This window comes from Opisthocomus hoazin, chromosome 21 (genome assembly GCF_030867145.1).
Source record: "Opisthocomus hoazin isolate bOpiHoa1 chromosome 21, bOpiHoa1.hap1, whole genome shotgun sequence".
NCBI classification, from domain to species: domain Eukaryota; kingdom Metazoa; phylum Chordata; class Aves; order Opisthocomiformes; family Opisthocomidae; genus Opisthocomus; species Opisthocomus hoazin.
The window spans coordinates 8,096,006-8,115,179 of record NC_134434.1 but is presented as its reverse complement, the minus strand read 5'-3'; the positions used below and the strand labels follow the sequence as shown (position 1 = coordinate 8,115,179).

The following is a 19,174-nucleotide window of genomic DNA, read 5'->3' as shown; positions in this document are numbered from 1 at the left end:
GCATTCCTCTCGAGACTGGTGGGTGCTCCTGCACCAGAGTATTCACCTTCTTCCCAGCGGTCCTGCCCCACTCTGCGCGTGGCAGCCCCTCTTCGCTGTGCGGCAGGGAGGGCCTGAGCCCAGGCTCTGGCTCCAAAGACCCAAGCTCGTCATGCCAGGCCGCCATGCTGGGAGGGAGCCGAGCTGAGCCGTTACAAGCTGCCTTCCTCCGGGAGGAACGGCAGGGACGCTGCTTCTCAGCACACAAGCAAGCCAACGAGGGTTTCGTGTATGTTTTAGTGTTCTGAAGACAGTCATCAGGTACTGGGCATTTTTCCATTGACAGAAGCATGAAGGGCTGATGTGGTGCCAAGTGGAGCAGTCAGTCAGATTTTGGTATGCACGAAGGATTCTGACTGTCACCTGGAGATGAGTCGTGTCAGATGACTGTGGTTGAGTCCAAGCACGCTCCGACATGCTTGTGGCCAGCCATCACTTGGAGACAGGCTATTACTTATCAGTGGTCAGTGTTCTTCAGGTTCAACCAGCTGGCAATAGTGTTGTGTCCACCTCTTCCTCTACTTCAGCGCATTTCCAGGGTGTTTCTGGTGCTGGCTCTGTGGATGGGAGGAGAGTGAAGAGGCGGTGGGTGTGCTCTGATGGCTGTACTAACGCACAGAGCGTGGTGGGGAGGACATCGACCCTCCCTTGCTCCCTCCTGGTACCAGAAAAAGGAAGGATGCACCCATCCGAGCAGTGCGGTGGGTGCATTGCAGTCCACAGGGCAGGTGGACAGCACAGCTTTTGGGTGTTCTGATGACTGAGAAGTAGCTGCTCGTCACTTGAACTGGCATTTCTGCCTTGCCTTAGTGAGTGATCTCTCAGAAGCGGCTGGAGGTGGAGAGTCAACTCTTCTGTGTGATTACAAAAGAAGTGTTGAAGCCATAGGAAGAACACCTTCACTTCTCATGGGGATGGCAGCCCGAGGCTGGATCATGTTTCTGAAAAATGGAGGAAACCTGGTTGAATGGAGTCATCATCCTGCTTTCTTTTTGGCTGTCTGGTGCTTCGTGACAAATACTTGGGGCGTATGTGCCCTTGGTCTGCAGCGGTGTCCGGCCGTGCTTTACCCTGAGTCAGCTTCACTGTCCCGCTGCTCCTCAAGCCGGATGCTTGGGAGACCATGAGAGATCTCATCCTGGGGCTTGGGCTGGACGATGCGCTGACGTTTCAGCCCTGATTCACGCGGTAGCCTGGTTACGTCTTGTGCTGTGCAGACGAGGGGATTTGCGCATTTCCACAGAGTTAATGTAATGACAGTGATCTTAAAGCTAGACGTAAAAAAATTCATATCCTTGGCAGCGCGTTTGAGCTTCTCTTTGCCCGGTGACGTGTTGAAGGCAAGGCGGGTGTTACTGTCTGTGCCTCTGGCCCACGTGAACGGGAGGGACGCGGGTTAACGTGCTCTTCTCCTTCTGGACAGACTACCGATGACGCCGATGACGCCGTTGGACACAAGAGCTTCATTTCGGCCACAGTGCAGACGGGGTTTTGTGACTGGAGCGCGAAGTATTTTGCTCAGCCAGTCATGAAGGTAATACTTTGGTGTCTCTGTGCATGCTTGCTGAATCACGACACTGCAGCGCTTGAAAAGTACCGGTGTCCTGAGCGTAGGCTGGTGGCTTGCTCCGTTCCTTTTGCGTTCCTTTTCCTTCAGGCTGGGGAGGGGACGGAATGGGCTGACTTGCATCGTGCTGCTCTGGGCAGCTGCGTGACCGCTGTGCTGGTAAAGCAAGAGGGCAGAAATCATCAGAGGGAGCCAGGAAAGTTAGTGACAGGTGGGACAGGGGGGGATTACTGGGGAGAGAGCCCAGAACAAACGCCCTGCGCCCCACGGAGCCTGTTCGAGAAAGAGTCTGTAAAAGAGGAGAGGTTCTGTAGTTGGCCTGGATCCACCATTTTGCACAGCTGCACGTTGCGTTGCAGAGTTGTTTCATTTTTACAACGTTGTGCTTGCCTCTGTGTTGAAAATTGCATTCTAGTAAAAATTAATTGATTTTTTGATACAAAAAAGGTGGCGTAAGGAAGATCCTGTATTCAAGAAAGGGCAGTGAGAAGGAGAGATACTGTTTTCTTTCTGACATTCCAGCTGAAGTCTCTGGCTGTGCTGATGCTAAACCAGGCAGCGGACTGGTGGGATCTGCTGCCCCGGGTGAGCAGCGCGCGGTCCCAGAGGCAGCAGAACGTGCCCCCCGCTCGAGGCTCACTGCAGAGCTGTGCTCTGCTGACGGGCACCCTGTGTAGCTGCCTCTAACTTGAGCAGAGTGACAGTGGCTGGACATCCGCGCGACTGCTGCGAGGAAACTTTGGGAGCATTGCTGTTTTCTAAAGTTTCAAAAAAGAAGTTCTGTTGTGGTGGAGAAGGAGGGTGGTAATGACAAACCTCCGCTGAGATCTCTGTAGTAGTGAGTGTGTTCTGGTAACCAGGTTGGCTTTATGCAAAGGGAGAGATACGCTGAAGCCCTGTTCTAGGAAAAAAAACAAAACAGAGCTCTTAAGAGGTGGGCAAAGATCGTCAGTGCTTGGAAAGAGGAACTGTTAAATTCCCAGAATCTTTTAGCCACAGATCAGGTTTCAATTTTAAGTATGAAATAAAAACAAGCTGTAAATCTTGCCTTATTCTAAGCAAACACGATAAGGCAAGCCTCCAGATACCCTGGTAGTCAAGTGGGACAAACTGTGACAGAACTTTCAGCCTCATTTCTTGGAGGTATTGCAGTTTCTGTGAAGAGTCACGCGCGGTCTGGATTAGTGCCGTTACCTGAGTAACTCCACAGCGGAGGTTTGTATGCAACCACTGATACTTAATAATGAAGAAATTGTACATTTTATGTGCCGTCTCATCCAAGAATTGCCACTGAGGCATCAGTCAGCTCTCCTTCCAGTCTTTAGGCATGTGAAATTGTTTGACGATGAGGTAATTGCCCCCAGGTTGAAGGATATCAGAAAACTAATGACATGGCAGCCAGTCTCTGTAGCTCTGATTCCTGTGTTGAATCACCAGGAGGAAAGACTAGCTGGTCAAGCAGTTGCCTGGCAGTTCCTCAGCTGCTACTGAGAACTTTTTTCTGATATCATTAGCAGCACAATTCGTTAGGATGTATGTCTGGCCTGTGGGGCTTGGTTCCTTGGTTGAGCTTCAAACCCGGGTTTTCCCCCATCAAGAGGAGTGTCGATGTTTTGATTCAAGTCCAGAAGAGAGCACAAGAGGAGGAGGATGTTGTTCCATCTCTTAGTTCTTATTAAAAACATTTGTCTGCTTTCTAAGGAAGGCTTTTCCCAGTGAAGAGGAGTGTCTTTATTAGTAAAATTAATCATGGTAGACAGCCACTCAAGGGCAGGTTGAGTGGGTAGAGGGGGAGCTCTGTGTGTGTGTATGGGTTTTTAGTACCTCATGTGCATAAAATAGAGAAAATTAGGGGAGGAAAGTGAAAATGTGGAGCATTCATGTACTAATCCGTGGAAGGCAGGGAGGGGAGAGTCATGGAAATCGAGGGCTCCCCTGCACCCCGGTGAGTCGCGGAGCGTTCAGAGCCTCAGCGTGAGGGTGAGGTGCTGCGGCCGCCGCCCCTGCGCAGACCTCGTGCGCGGGGGTCTCTGCTCGGCGTTTACTTGCGTCACTGGAGCAGCGGCATGCACCACAGCGGTGGTTCTGTTAATAGCTTCCTGAGTGGTTTTGTTTGGAAATATTCCCTCACTGGAGATGAGTTTTCCGAGCATGGGCTGTCCTCAGCAGCAATGTCTTAGGTAAAACTTGAGCCAAAAAAAATGGTGTTTTCCAATAAAACAAGGAAGAGAATGGATTTCACTGTTACTTCTGTAAAGCAGCTTTAAAAGGCCAAGCAGAGGGTATCTGCAGAAGAACTTGCACGTTGTGCTGTACCAAGAGGAATTCCGTGTATCTTTGTGATGAGAGTGGTGGGGTGTGTGCAGGGGACGGGGGGAAGGAGGTCCCTCTGCGGGGCCTTTCTTCGGCGTTCCGGGATGGCTGCGTATGGAGCCAGGCGGGACTGGCCATCCGGTACCTGGAGCGTCGGCTGGCTTTCGGCAGAGTGCTCCCTTCCCGGCATCGCTGTTCCGCAGCAGCAGGGAACAAACAGCCCTGGCTGCTGTCTGTTGGGAACTTCAGCCTCATGAAAAAGGCAAAGAGTAAAATCTACTGAGCACTGATGGGAAAAGATGACATTGATGTTTAATTCCAATACTTCATTTGGAGATGCTGCCTACCATCATAAACAGGGAAAGACAAGACAACTGTTCCTGTAATGAATAAACATAAAATGACTGTGAGTGCATCTTAGTCATATTTAATTTATGAATTTAGTTTTGCTTCATAGACCTTGCTCTGAGAATGCTTTCACTGGAAAGATTGAGGGATTAATTTCCAGTGTAAATCACTGGCTTGGTTTCAAGCCATCATACCAAATTTGATTTATTGATTATCTAAGCAAAGAAAAGGAGAAAGAAGATACCGCATTGTGAATTCTCAGTGTGCCAGAACAAACAGATACCTACCCCAGCTCTGATCTCTGCGAAAGTCTTTCCTCTTCCTGCAAACTCTTGTGGCAAAAGGCTGTTCTGCTCACCACGGGCAGTCTTGGACTGGGGGGCGCAGGAAAGCCTGGCTGCCAGCTGTCAGGAAGCCCAGAGTCAAGGCGAGCGGGAGCCAGCATCTGTTGTTTCCAGGACTGGCAGAGCATGCAGGCAGGAGCTGGTGAGGATCCTGGAAGGTGAGAATTACATAAGAAATCCTTCCTGATCAATCCCTGCCTTCACTTCGGCACCGTGTCTTGGCCGTTGTTCAAAGTGCTGGTGGAGAAGTGAGCCTTCCGTGCCATTGCTGCAGTAACGGTAACCAGGGAAAAGCTCTGTTTACTACTGGAGCCGTCTGCTGAATCTTCCCCGCTCCCCTCCAAGTGCTGACTTCCATGTCGAGAGGGAGAGACAAGGTGTTAAAGAAGGAAAACTACATTGGCTTTCAGATGACACTGCGTGGTGGCAGGTTTCGGAATTGTAATTGGTTTCTGTCTGAGGGGAAGCTCGGAGGTGTTGGGAAGCGGTGGCATGTCATGATCCTGGTCGTGCCACACTGCTGGTGACTCCCACGGACCTCTGGGGGCTCTGCTCGGAGGAGAGCTGAGCAACAGCCAAAGCCGGGCAGTTGTTTACTGAAATGGCTTTCTGATGCTGAAATGGGAGCTGGCTGGGAGGGAGACAGAGACATGAATGATGAGCCTAAATAGTTCTGTTGAATAATAATTTCGGTTTTTCCAGCCAGCAGCAGCTGGGCTAGAGGTCGCAGCTCTGCTGCGTGCGTGTCCTGACGTCCTGCCGGGTTGCTTTGTCCCCAGAAGCTCCCTCGCGACACGTTCTGTGGGGTTCACATTTTCAGAGGTTATTGCTCCCTCCGGACAGGATCACCTGAACGGCTCTGTCCCGCAGGCGGGCGGGCGTGGGAGCAAAGCGCTGGGTTTCACAGAATCACACAATCACAGAATGTTCGGGGTTGGAAGGGACCTCTGTGGGTCATCTAGTCCAGCCCCTGCTCGGTCGGTCACACCCTGGCCTGTTTAGCAAACGCACACAGATCGTCTGTGTCACACTTAACTGAACTGGTACAGAGGGTCTCTGCTAGGTTACAGCTACGTGCAGCACTTTTTTAAGGATAAGCTGAGTTCAGCAGAGTTGACTTCATTAAGGTTATTGTACATTTACTCTCTGTGAGAACACTTTAGAAGGATCCACAGGGATTTTTCTGTGTTATTCTTGCTGTTTTCCTTCTCAAAGCTCTGTGACCCTCCCGCAGTATCGTGCCAGGTTTCTTTTCATGCAGGCTCAGGCGCCATTGCTTTCTCTTTTTAACTTGGCTGTTCACCACATTCCAACCAGCATCAGTCAGCTCAGTGGTAGCATTGGGGCTGGTGAGACACAGCGTCTGGATCAGGAGTGGGGCCGCCTGCAGCAAGTAGCTAACGCTCGGCGAGGGTATTTTGGGCGTTTTCAGCTGTGATCCCAGCTGGACCTGGGGGAAGCGCTTGGACACACACGGATCCTGGCAGAAGCATCTTTGCAGGAAGCTCCCTTATCAGTTCCGAGGTGATGACATCCCCCGTCTGCAGAGCCTTTGGCACAGAGAGTGTGGTGGTGGAGTCAGCTGTACCAGAGCCAGGACTGTAACATATGCCCTTAGTGTCCTCCTACTGTGAGGAGCTGGATGGCATCATAAAGTGGTTCATGGATGTACCCCTTCGCAATGTAACGATCCTCTGGGCGAGCATCTGGGACTCCCTGCTGCTCACATCTTCAGTGGATGAAGAGGAAGACAAAGACAGCAGAGGCTGCCGAGAGCATACATGAACTGCAGGGGCGGCAGGAAGATGCCCGGGCACCAGCGTGCACCAGGCTAGGTAAGGACATCCGTCTGTCCTTTGCTGTTCTGGGGGAGGAAGGGCTTTTGCTGGGGGTGGTGTCAGCTTTCCAGTTTGTCATGGTCAAGCAGCACACCGGCAGTGCAGGTGCAAATGTGGGAACTGAAGCAACAAAAGACAAATTAAATAGGATTCCGTGCAGGAAAACCTAGGCAGGGCCCTTCTCTCCCCTCATCAGTTGACGCCTCACTCGTGCGCTGGATCTCAGTAACGTGCTGGGGATCTGAGACAGTGAAATGATCTCTCCCTGATGTTCTCTTGATACGTCTCCAGTCAGCTTTGACTGCTGCCTGCCCTAGAGCTCAGCTGGCTGCAGGAGGGAGCTGTGTGCGGCAGCAGAGACGGGATGCGTTGGGTCTCTGAAGGAACACTTCTGCTGACCTGGTGTAGCAGAGATCGCTCTTACATCACCCAGCACAAGTATTGTCTCCAGAATGGTCAACACAATCGGAGATCGCATCTAACAAGATACTGAAGGATTTTGTGGTTGTCAGTTTTGTCCAGACAGCAGAGAGGAAAGCTTTAAGCAGCGGGCAGTAAAGATGGCTTTAATCTCTACCAAAGGATATTATAATAGCCATTTTAATTCGTTTTTTAAGGACCTGTGGATGAATGCAAGACTCAAGGATGCAGCAGGATGCGACAGGTGAAGGACAGTAAGCGTGCTCCAGAGACGGTGCAAAGAGAAGAGGAGGTTTCAGTGAGGAGATGTGTGGGCGGTGTGTGAATGCTCGTGGGGTGGAGCGGGGCCCTGCCTGCGGGCAGCCTGCAGAGGACGAGCTGCAGGAGCCTGCACGGGCGGAGAGAGACAAGCGCCTGCATCCCTCTGCGCCTCGGGAGCGCGCAGCGCAGAGCCGCTCGCCGGGACCACGCGCTCCCGTCAGAGAGCTGGGCCTGCACGCTGCCGCCTCTCGGGGGTGTCTGCTGATGGGTCAGGGTACCACGCACGAAGCACGTCATTGCACACAGTTTTGAAAGGGTCTGTACGTGCGTTTTCCAAAATAAATGTTTTGGCATTGTTGGGGAGGAGGAGTTGTACTGTTTTTACAATAAAATCTTGCGCTCTTGCTGCGTTCGTCGTGCAAGTCTTCACTCGCGTTTCTGAAGGGATCTCAGGTCGGGGGGCTTTGCGTTGTGAATGGTTGGACCTTGGATGGTTGAACGTTTGGCGGTTTGTTGTCTCCAAAGCAATCAACATACACAGTGTCAACATAACAAGCAGTACCGGAGGTTTCTCACAACCCAGCCTGCCAGAACTTCCCCAGAGGTTTGTCATCCCGTTGGTGACCAGCTCATGGTCTCTTGCTCGGTCCCTTTGCCATCTGCTGCTCCTCTTGCCGGTGGTGTGCAGGACACGCCAGGCAAGTGGGGGGCTGAGTGGAAAGACCACTTCTCCCACCAAAACCCTCTCACTGCTTTTCAGCCGCTGCTGAGGCAGAAGCTGTCCTAGCACGGGGATGAGGTTGGGAGGAAGAGCAGTCACCGAGCAGCCGGGCGGTCGGCTGTTGCTGGGCTCGATGAGCTCGCTGTGACTCTCTTGGCCTGCGGATGTGCCTTTTTGTATCGCTGCTCCTGTTGACCGGGTGCCTGCACGTTGTCTCCCTCTCGTCGGAGTATTTCATGCTACCGTCGCTTGCACTGAGCAGCTTCCAGCTGTGTTGAGACTGCTCTTGCCATCTGTGGTCTACTGAAGCGATAGCGTTGAGGGACCGTACCCTGAGAGATCTCCTTAGAGGAGGAAGCTTTATTACTGATACCACATAATAAAAACAACGCCCTGCTCAGCGTGCTTGGAGGAGTTCAGTTATTTTTCTTCAGACCTGAAAAGCCCAGCAGCTCCTTTAATCTGATATTCTTTATCTGCTGGAATGAAGAGCGCTTTGCTCAACTGCAGAACTGCGTATTTCTTGGTGCTAAACTGTGAAAGCCGCCGGGCGCCTGTAGAATTTACCATTCTGCTCGCGCCCGTCGCTTCCCCTGGCCTGTAAGGTCTTACTTTAATTTATTCCCAGAGAAGCTGGATTTTCATTAAGGTGTAGGTGCAATCTCTCTGCTCTCAAATCTCCTTTGATGTATTTTAGCTTAGGTTTGTTTATTGCTTGACGTTATTGGTCATTTGTCATTGCCTTTCTAATAGATGTTGTATTCTTGAAAAATTGAAATAGTAGTGCTTCCCCCCCCAGGAGAGAAAGGTGGAGGGTGGGTTTCCTAATTTTTGTTTATTTTAAAGAGCAGAAATTCAGCTTCGTAATAGTTGTTTTCCAGGGTGTGGTGCGTTTTGAGGACAGTATGTATAATAGTGACAGGCGATCTAAGTACTTTCTCATTCAGGAAGAAAAGCACGTGTTTGTGGGGTGTGGGGAAGGAGCGAAAGGACTTGTCTGTTGTGTCTCCCTTCTCCAAGAGTTACTGCTCTTGGAACAGCCAGCGTTTCCATCGTCCAGAGAAGCTATATTAGAGTCCTGTAGCTCAGCTCCTTGGCTGATCCCGGGATGTTTCTAGAGCAGTGGTGTCACCAGCCTTGGATAACTTTTTAAGCATTAAGTAAAAGACGCATCGTGTGTAGCTCCTGCAGTGGCTCTGGGGATGAGGTTGTACGGGTTTATTCCTTTTGCTGCTGTGCTTGGACTCGGGGTGGGAGTCCCCATGGTCCCTGCCAGTCATGAGGAGCGGCACCTTGACTGCTCAGGGCCGTGGCAGGACCTGGGTGCGCAATCCCCAGCCGGCCTTCTGGCCAGAGGAGAGGTTTTCCAGGAAAGCCATGGTAGTATGCCGAAGGCGGGAGCTGGGGGGTGTGAATAAATGCAATAAGAGAGATCAGAGTGGCTCTGTACTGCTCCAGGGCCTCTCCAGTTTCAGGCTGGAAGTCTCTGTGCAATCAGACCAACATGGCACAGGGGCATCATTTTCTTGCAAGCAATTCTGGTATGGGAAGCTGAAACAGTTGCCGTTACCAGTAAGTGTGGTGGTGGTAACATGAGCATCTCAGGGATTCAGGACTGAAGTAATGCCTTGTTTGGCCCGCAGTCATTATCAGCAGAGAAAGAAAGATCTTCCTGTGTTCTGAGCTTTCTGTCTGTCAAAGCTGTGCTCTCTCTTTAATCCCAGGATTGCTCGGGATGCTTTTCAGCTGGGAAGTGTTAAGCAGAGCAGTCCGTGTTGCACCGAGACTGGGGTCACACTGCACAGGGAGGAAGGGGCTTGCGGCGGCCGGGTGTACGCTGGAAAGAGATTCCTTCCCACCCCGGCGCGTGTGGTACAGCGACAGGCGCTGCGACGCGGCATGGCTCTGCAGAAACCCCATGTCGTTTGCGCTGGAGAAATGCCTACAGCTTAAAGACAAAACAAAATATAGGATAGCTAAAGGAGAGGGGAAGAGGTTACAGATGATGGGGAAGATTTAGATCAGAAAGATGCTCGAGTATTTAATCACGTAAGGTGTCCCATGAGCTCCTCTGTTTACTTCCTGAAGCTGGAGACCCTGAAGAATTTAGGGCTGAGATTGGCGTGCATGTGTGTGAGTGTGTGTTGCAAAGATAATTCCTGGAGTTTTGATGGTTACTGTTGTTTTGTGTTGTGAATATGTTCATACACTGAAAGATCCCAGAAGAGCACGACTTGGAGAGCCAGATCCGCAAGGAGAGAGAGTGGCGGTTCCTGCGCAATGCCCGAGTCAGGAAGCAGGCCCAGAAGATCATCCAGAAGGGTGAGTGATTTGCCCATGCCGCAGGCAGCTCCCTCGAGCTCCCAGCACCGCGCTTCATCAGGGCGCTGAGCTGGAAAACCCCAGTTAACAACGACCCCGTGCTGGCCCTCAGATTGGAGAGGTGCCCCTTCTCTCTCCGTGTGCCGGTGAGGCGACAGGACCTCGTTCTGCTCTAAGGTGTTCTGCTGATAGCGACTTGCCTTTCCATCCTCAGCTGCTGGTTCTGTGTGCGGGATCAGGGAACTGACCACTTTAGATGTCAGATGTCTGCCTTCCCCTTGGAAAAGTTCCCTCCCACGCTGTGGTAGGCAGCGAGGTGCTGGGTGGCAAGGGGAGCGCTCAGCCGGAGCGCGGTGCCGGGCTGGCTGCGCTGTCGAGTCCAGTGCGGGAGTGGAGGAGCTGAAGAGTTGTGACTTCTTGGAAGGAGGAGAGAGCTTGCCATGAAAGCAGATTTCCTCACTTACAAGAATTGACAGAGCATCCGATATTTAGTGCAGGTCTTGGCTGATGGGCAGCAGCCGAGCTCCTCAGCCGCGTACCCGGTCACAGCTGGCACCTCTGCGAGAGCCAGAGCTGTCGGCATGAAATCGATAATTCAGAGGCCCTGAGCAGATGCCATTGATTTGCTGTTTGGGCTGTTCCTCCCTCTCCTGTAAGGTTTGGGCAGATGCTGTCGGTTACGTGTTTAAAGGGCTAGAAGGCAGAGGACTGCAGGATAACCGTCAGAAGGCTCGGGCAGTGTTTGGTGCGTGCCAGGCACTGCTGGGATGGCCACTTGTGGGAAAGCAGCCCTGCCCAGCTGCTGGGCACGTCCTCCACCGCCTCAGAAGGTGTCACAGCCATGTCTTTCGCGTTCCTCACTCTGCTGAGCTCCGTAAATGGATGTTTGCTCCTCATATCTCATTATATTCTCAATACTTGTATGTACGGCTTTATGTGTGCTGCTTGCACCTTTCCCTCTAACGTGCCTCAGGTCCGCGTTTCGTTGGTGTGTGCCCTCCAGAAAGCTGCTACTGCTTTTATCTGTGACTCTTTGTGCCTCCACTGGGTAGCGGTTGGGCTAGAATTCTTTTAGCAGAGGAATTTGTTTAAATACAGTGGAACCCAACAACGTGCCGTCAGGAATTTGCATACTTCAGTTATTCCTGCCCTGAACAGCAGGGGCTGGGGGTGGCATTGGTGGGAGCTCTTCCCGTGGCACCCAGCCGGCAGCGTCCCCGGGGCAGAGCCCTGCGGGTGGGGGCTGCCCCTCTCCTGGGATGCTCGCGGAGGCCCGCGGAGTTGGAAAAAATTATTTGCTGGATGCAGAAGTGCCCAAGGCTCAGCCTCTCGCGTGTGCCTCGTCGTCAGGTGGTCTGCTGGGCTCCAGTTGGTACAGTGGGCAGCTCAGTGTCGTGAAACTGCAGAGTATCATAAGCCAGAGTAATACAGAAATTAAACTGGAGCCCAGGAGATGGCTTGGGAGATCTTTCTGAATACAAAGAAGGGGATTTTAGTGTTTGCCTGAAGAAGTTAAATCTTCTTCTAGACAGTGTTCATATTTGGTTGCTTGACCTGAGCGACTGGAATGCCAGTATTCATTAAAGAAAAATGAAAATGTGAAATATTAAAAAGAATTAAAATAGACTTACAGTCTTTTAATGAAAATTAGATTAAATGGATGCATTCTAAAACAAACTAGAACTGAATAAATGTCTCCTGGGCTGATGGTTTTGTGTGATGAATTCACACTGTGCCAAAAAATTGCAGTGTCGGGGGTACCAGAACTGTTTGCGAAAAGCACACTGTTCTGAAGAAAAGATGGGAAAGGTCTTTAACCATCTTTTTAACGTCTCCGTGGAAAATAGATTTTTCATTCGCAAATTAACCTAAAATTTAAAAGAACTGAAGTGGAAGTTTAAATAAATAATCCACAAGGTAAATTGAAATACTCTATTTTGAGTTGAAAAAAATGATTTAATTTTTTTTGTTTTGAAAAAGTAATGATGATTTTTCTGTCAACACAGATAGGTTGTTTCTCTGGGCTTGGTTGTGCTTGCTGACTGTGTGCTCTTCAGTTACCAAAGTAAAGGGCTCCCTGATTTGTCACCACAATTTTTGGTTTGTGCCTTAAGACGTGAGGCAGTCAGCGAGGAGGAGTCTGGGCTGTTGGATAACTGGGGTCCCAGAAGGTTTTTGAAGGAGGAAAGCACTGGGGAGCCTGGTGGTGAGGACTGGTGGAGGAGGAGGGTGGTGGCGCTGGGATGGTGGGGTCCGAGTCCCGTCCCTCGGACGCGATGTCCCCAGGCCCTGAGCCGTGGCTGCCTCCTGTCCCCCGCAGGCATTTCCCGGCTGGATGATCAGATCTTCCTCAACAGGAACCCGGGCGTCCCCTCCGTGGTGAAGTTCCACCCGTTCACACCCTGCATCGCCGTAGCCGACAAAGACAGCATCTGGTACGAGCTCCTGCGGGTTTCTCGAGCGCTCGCTGCCCGCAGCACGTGCGGCCGGCGTCAGAGCGCTCAGGGATTGTCGCGGGGTCGCCCTGCTGCGTGCCGCTCCTTTCCTCGTCCCCGCTCCCCTCCGTGGCCGTCCCTGCCTCCCTCAGGGCAGAGTCCTCCCAGAGCTCAGTGCCGTAGCTGTCAGCATCGCACCAAGTCCCTTGCTACAGGAGGTGCTGGGTTAGAGGGCTGCAAGCAAATCCTGACATTTCTAATAGTCACTTATAATTAGGATTATATCCTATTTATTTTGCAGAAGGCTGATGTCCATTATTAATAAAATGATGCTGAGTACCAAAGGAGAAAAACGAATTGGTGTCCAAAGTATATAATTTTTAGTTTTGCTGTAATGTAGATCCCTTTTACAGCTTGCACAGAGAACCAAGACCTGACGTGATATTTTTTTCTTCCCCCAGTTTTTGGGACTGGGAGAAAGGGGAAAAGTTGGACTATTTCCACAACGGGAACCCTCGATACACCAGGATCACAGCAATGGAGTACCTGAATGGACAGGACTGCTCCTTGCTGCTGACTGCTACAGGTAAATAGCGTATTTTCCCACATAGGAGGGCAGGACTGGGGGGCCTTTACAGAATTCAGGTCACCGTGAGCTGTTCTGGTCCTCTTGCTCTCCCCTCTGCAAATCTGGCCCAGCCTGAGCTTTCCCTCCCCTGTGCTCCCCTGCCTGGTCTCAGCTGAGGACACGTATCAGGATCAAAGCTGAAAGTTGTTTCTGGCAGTACTGAAATATCTGAACTGCTTAAGTAAGTGCTGCAAAGGTTTCCCAACAACTAACAAGCTGAACACTTGCTGAAATTATTTCCAGTCACAGTTTTGTTGCATCATTCTGAGTACCTATCCCTGTGATTCGTGGCAACCTCCCCCATGCACTACCTCAGCAACGGGATTTTAGTTGGCTCAAAGCTGCTGTCCAGAGCTGGAGAGGAAATCGTGCTGCAAGCAAAGCAGAAGAAGTCAAATTCTGTTACTTTTGCTGGTTGAAGTCTAGAGCAGGCAGGGCTTGTTTTGAGAACTAAACTTCTCAAATAGTTCTGAGCTTCTCTCCAGTCCACATATCTCACCCGGGGGAAACAGGTCTCTAGAATGCTCGGTTGCATCATGTAAGGTAGCATGAAGAGCTCTTTCCCACTCATTGGTCTGTAGAGCTGCGAGTAAGATCTGCTTCTCTCCCCAGGAACCATTCTAAACCTGTCAGTCGAAGTGTTTTCAATAGCTTTTCAAACTCCATGCTGAAACGTACAGGTTGGGTATAATTAAGAGAGGTGGAAGAAGAGCTGAGAGGGCCTTCAGGACGTTTTCCTTTCAATTTATTGATTCTTGGCACAAAAGTTTCACAGGTGGGGAACAAATTGAAAAAATACACGATGTTCTTGAACAATTTGCCGCTGATGGGCTGGGCTTTGATTCAGCTGCTTCTGTGGGGTTGTATTTTGTGTTTAGTAGGGTACTTTAGTGGCTCTCGGCACCAATAGCGAGAAGGACAGAGACGAGGCCTAGAGAGAATGAATGGGTCAAAGAAATGGAGCGACATCTAATGTCAGGTGTTCTTTGAGGGAAGGAGAAGAGCTCTTCCAGAACAGTTCCCAGCAGAACAATGCTTTGGGTTTCAGGGATGTAAGATTAGAGAGGAAAAACAACTCTGATAAAAAGAATTAAGTTCAAGTGACACTCTCAGTTTTGGACTTTGTTTGACTGCAGTTCCGCTTCTGATCTTCCTTCGTTGTGCACAAGTAATTACGAGCGTTGCATCAGCAGTGATGCTGCATTGTGTTCTCTTTGTCTGTGCTCCCCAAGATGATGGTGCCATCAGAGTGTGGAAGAACTTTGCAGACCTGGAGAAGAACCCAGAGATGGTAACCGCTTGGCAGGGGCTGTCAGACATGCTGCCGACTACACGAGGTGGGTCCCCGCTAGGTCTTGTTGAGGGAGGTAGTAATAATAATTTGTAATGGTGGGGTTTTTTGTAGGGATGGGAAGAGTAAAAGGACTTTCGCAACTTCAGCCATCGGTAACATCCTTGTTCAACAGTCTCTGCCTTCTGGAATGGCCTTTTGCCAGGCCTTGGTGAGGAATTGCTTTTCCAGTTCTCACAAAACTGAAAGCCCAGCACAGCAACGTCAGGCACACACTGAAGGACAAGCAGAGCAGCCGCTGGCTGGAGAGCAGAAGGGCACAAAGTTCTTGTCCTTGACAAGCTTCACAGCAGCTGTCTGGCCCAAGTGTTCCTCTTCACTGCGTTCCTAAGGCAAGAGCTGTAGAACAACGGTGGGACTGGGCCGTGCCCTACTCCGTGCTCATCGTGGCGGGAGGTTCCTCTTCCCCTTTGGGTGGGGTAGAAGCTCGCTCATTGCCTCTCCCCTGCCGACGGGCTGCTCAGCCTTTGCACAGCTTTGCATGTTGCGCCTGCGACCTCCTTTAGCCCGAGCTCGTGTTTTGGCAGTTGTCCTTCGCTGTTTATTGTGGGTCAGGAGGTGGCAAGAGGATGCGCAATCGAAGTCTGACGCGTGCAGCAGGACAGCACAGTTAGACACTGACCCGCGTTGAGCGTTAGAAAAGTGGGGTAGCAAAGCTGTGAGAAGGAGCACTGGCATCCGGCCGTACACTGGGTGAAACCGAAAGACCAGTCCGAGAACCCTGAAGTCAGATTTCGGACATTAAAGGAGGTGGGCGTTTCGTCCTTCTGAGACCTGCTGGTGTCCTTATGCTCCGACGGTGATGCTCTGTCACTTGAACGTTTTTAATCAGGGCTACAAGTGTTTCTAACAGTGTGGTGGTTCAGTCAGCACTTGTGGGACTGGTGCAGGAGCTGCTGGGTGAGGTTCCCTGGCTCAAGCTATGCAGGAGGTCAGGTGAGGTGACCGCCATATTTCATCCTGACCTTAAAAATCTGACAGTTCTCATTTCTGTGCCGGCGTGGTCCATCACAGGAGCCTGACACAGCTCTTTTAGCTGTTCATTGGATTTCACTCGTGCTGCCTTGTGGAGCTCGTACCGTTGTGTTTTCGTTAACACCTCCTGGTTTGTCTCTGGTGTTTCGGGAAAGAGGAGCAGTGCTGGGGTAACTTCGGGCCCTGTGCCTCGCTGCGGTACGTGCACAAAGCTGATTATAAGCTGCTGAAAGTTTGCAGCGTACTATGAAATCGCCATGGTCAAAACCTGCTCTTTGCAGAGATGTCAGCAAGAGCAGGAGGAAGACAGCAGTCACGCACCAAGCGGTGGAAGGCCTGGATTTCCTCAGGCGGAGGGGAAAGTCTCCGGTCGCCATCCCGAGTGGCCCTTTGTAGTCTTATTCAGTTGGTCGCCACTTCTTGCTTGTCACCACCAGCTTTCCTGAAGGGTGTTGGTTGATGTTGGCCATCCCCGGATTCAGGATCCTGCTTCCCCAGCGCTGGTCACGGACTTGCCCAAACACCGGGGAGTTCCCCCAGCCTGCCCTGGCCGTCGGCCTCTTGCTGCATCCCCAGTCGTGCTCGGGGAGGGTGCTGACGGCTGCCGACTGAACTCCCTCCGGTGCATTCCGTTCTCCTGCCTTGCTTCCCACGTGCACCTTGCCAAGGCACGGCATTTGCTGGTCTGCGTACCCTCCGCAGGCCTGGAATACAGCGAAAGGATCGCTCGCATCAGCGCCTGGTGCCGCAAAATAGGGTGAGAGCTGAGGCGAGAGCTGGTTTCGCTGGAAGAGCTGAACAGTTCCCCTTGCCAGAACAGGAGTGCTAAAACTTACAAGTCTGTTCTCTTTACGAAATTTTTTTGCCCTGTTCTTTCCCTGACGGTCGTAGGAATCACAGATTCACAGAATCCCAGCATGGTCGGGGTTGGCAGGGACCTCTGTGGGTCACCCAGCCCAACCCCCTGCCCAAGCAGGGTCACCCAGAGCAGGCTGCACAGCACCGCGGCCAGGCGGGGCTGGAATATCTCCAGAGAAGGAGACTCCACAGCCTCCCTGGGCAGCCTGGGCCAGGGCTCCATCACCCTCAGAGGGAAGAAGTTCTTCCTCATCTTCAGCTGGAGCTTCCTGGGCTTCAGTTTGTGCCCGTTGCCCCCTGTCCTGTCGCTGGGCACCACTGGAAAGAGTCTGGCCCTGTCCTCCTGACACCCCCCCTGCAGATATTTAGAGGCATTTCTAAGGTCCCCTCGCAGCCTTCTCTTCTCCAGGCTGAACAAGCCCAGCTCCCTCAGCCTCTCCTGGTAGGAGAGATGCTCGAGTCCCCCCACCATCCTCGGACCTCTGGGTCCTGTTTTCTTTGCCTTCCACCTTTGGAGCAATAGAATTAGGTTCAGAAAAAGAGGAGGACTGATTTCTTTGTGGAGAGAGAAATAAATGTAATCACTTCAAAAGAGCTATGTGGACCAAGTCCCCTTGGAAATCAGACTCTCTGGAGCAGTTATCTTCTGCTGCTGAGACCACAGCTGCGGTCCAGCACTGGCTCTTAAAACTGAAGAAGCATCTTTGAAGCTGCAGAGCTCAGGAGTGTTATTGGGGTTTGCTTGCTCCTGCTATTGATTTCCTTCTCTCCTCTCCCACCCTTTTCCCCTGTGTCATACTCAGCTCTGAATTTCATAGTTTTCTTGACAACAACCAGAATACTGACTTTTCTAGGCAGTTTTCCCAATTTTAAAAGGAGAGACGAATACGAAATACCAAAGTACATCCTTTGGAAGCTTGAAAAGCATCCCTGGATTGTCAAAGCCATGGGAGGTCGACAGCAGCATGCTCAGGGGCTGCCTGAGAGCGGGAGCGGAGCAGAGCGAGGCGCAGAACTGAAACTTTAACGCTCTGTAAAGGGCTTGGTTGTGTTTTGCAGCCCAAGGTAAGAGAAGTGTGCTGGTACAGCCGAGTCATTGTGTTGAGCTTGGCCCCGGTTCACTGAGCTTAGTAGTTCACTTGAGACGCAGGGCAGGTGAGTCTTACTTTAAGCACTGGCAAACTGCTGTGTGGGCACCCCAGTTTTTCCAGTGTAAGATCTGCTGGTTTGATCTTGTTTAGCTCTGTGCGCATGGGGCACCAAGAAAGCCTCTTTCAGTCAAAATCGGGGGGAGTACAGCAGCATTGGTACCAGGCGCTCTAGCGTACGGCAGCGACTGGGAATCCCCCTCAGGAGGGGTGGAGGGGGCTGAGAAGAAGGCAAAGCGCCTATGGTTAATAGCCGAGTGTTTCGAAAGGGGGGGGGGAAGACAAAGCATTTTCTGTTGACCAGCATAGGAAGAACATAAACCTGACGTGCTCTGAAGCTGTGGTTTCACAGCAGGAGGCTTTGGAAGTTCCGGCAGTGTCTGTGGAGAAGGGTGGCAAGGCTGCGGGGTGCGGGAGCGGTGTGAGCTTGCAGGGCAGCGCAGAGACCCGGTGCCTGGTGCCCGCACAAGAGCGGGGTCCAGAGCCGCTCCGAATGCGCTCCGCCGGGCAGGCTGGGCCGCGCTGCGCTGGGGCTGTCTGCTGCGACGCGTGGCCCTGCTGGAGCTGTGAACAGAGCTGCCGCCTGCTCTGTTGTTGCTTTGTGACAAGGGGAAGGAAGCCACGTCCCCGGTCAGAATGGCTTTGCCCTTCGCAGCAGGGCAGTGCTGGAATTTGGAAAGATGCGGAGGTGTGACCGGCTGCTTCGCAATCGCCAGGCGCCGTCTGCTCAGCTGGTCCCTCCCCAGCGCTGTGTGTGCTCTCTGCATGTGCTGCGTTGTTTTCCCGTCTCCGGTTCAGCAAAGAGAACCACTACATCGCTTCTAAAGGGGTGCCAGGGGTGGACCGAAGCGCTCAGCCTGGTCCCGTCCTGAACACCTGGAGCTCCCTGTGCAGGATGTCCCAGGGCTGTCCCCAGGTGCCTCTCACCTCCCCGTTTGCTGCCGGGCAGCAGTGCCCCATGGCTAGAAACTGGTCTGTGTCTGCCGCTAACTTGAGGGCTGTTGAAATGGAGCACCCATAAGTTGGTGGCACTCCCTGCGTGCTGGGTACCTACCCGTCCCTGAAGCACGGGGCGGGGGAGCCCCCGGAACGGCCGCCCTCGCTGTGGGGAGCCCAGACCTTCCGCGGCAGAAGCCTCATGTTCTGTGTTGGCTTTGGTTTGTGCAGATGCCACGAGTTATTTGGGTTTCCGTCTGTCGCTTCCTGATGCGTTTTGCTTCGGAACAGGGACCAGATCATGGGAAGGATAGTCTCCTTGCTCAGGAAGAAATGTCAAATCTGTGCTGTTGTCAGCCAGCCAGAATACTTGCCTCACACATGACAGGCGCCATGTTGATGGCTTCCCGGGGAATGCTGTGATTGAACTCGTGCCTGCTCCCTAGATGGAAGCATGTGCTGCTCTTGGTGCTTCTGCTTCTCTTTTATGTTCTTTCCTTTAATTTGAGTTGCTTTTTCTAATCTTTTTTTTAAGATTTATTTTTGCTCTGGCTGACCACCTTACCCTTCGCGTCAACCCCTTAATCCCTGTCTTCTCACAGGTCTGGCCCGAAGGGTTTCAATCTATCTTGACAGAAGTAAACAGGGAGGTGAGTGCTTTCTTTCCTGT

At 52.0% G+C, this 19,174-nt stretch overlaps 1 protein-coding gene across 1 annotated transcript in view; it reads left to right on the top strand.

The window, feature by feature from the left end:
* RPTOR (regulatory associated protein of MTOR complex 1) overlaps window positions 1-19,174 on the top strand; it is a 161,009-nt gene that overhangs the window by 123,571 nt on the left and 18,264 nt on the right. Inside the window, exons 24-29 of the mRNA XM_075440791.1 lie at window positions 1,463-1,573; window positions 10,068-10,173; window positions 12,494-12,608; window positions 13,070-13,194; window positions 14,469-14,573; window positions 19,107-19,154. Of these exons, the coding sequence (XP_075296906.1) occupies window positions 1,463-1,573; window positions 10,068-10,173; window positions 12,494-12,608; window positions 13,070-13,194; window positions 14,469-14,573; window positions 19,107-19,154 (610 nt within the window). The remainder of the gene's footprint in view (window positions 1-1,462; window positions 1,574-10,067; window positions 10,174-12,493; window positions 12,609-13,069; window positions 13,195-14,468; window positions 14,574-19,106; window positions 19,155-19,174) is intronic.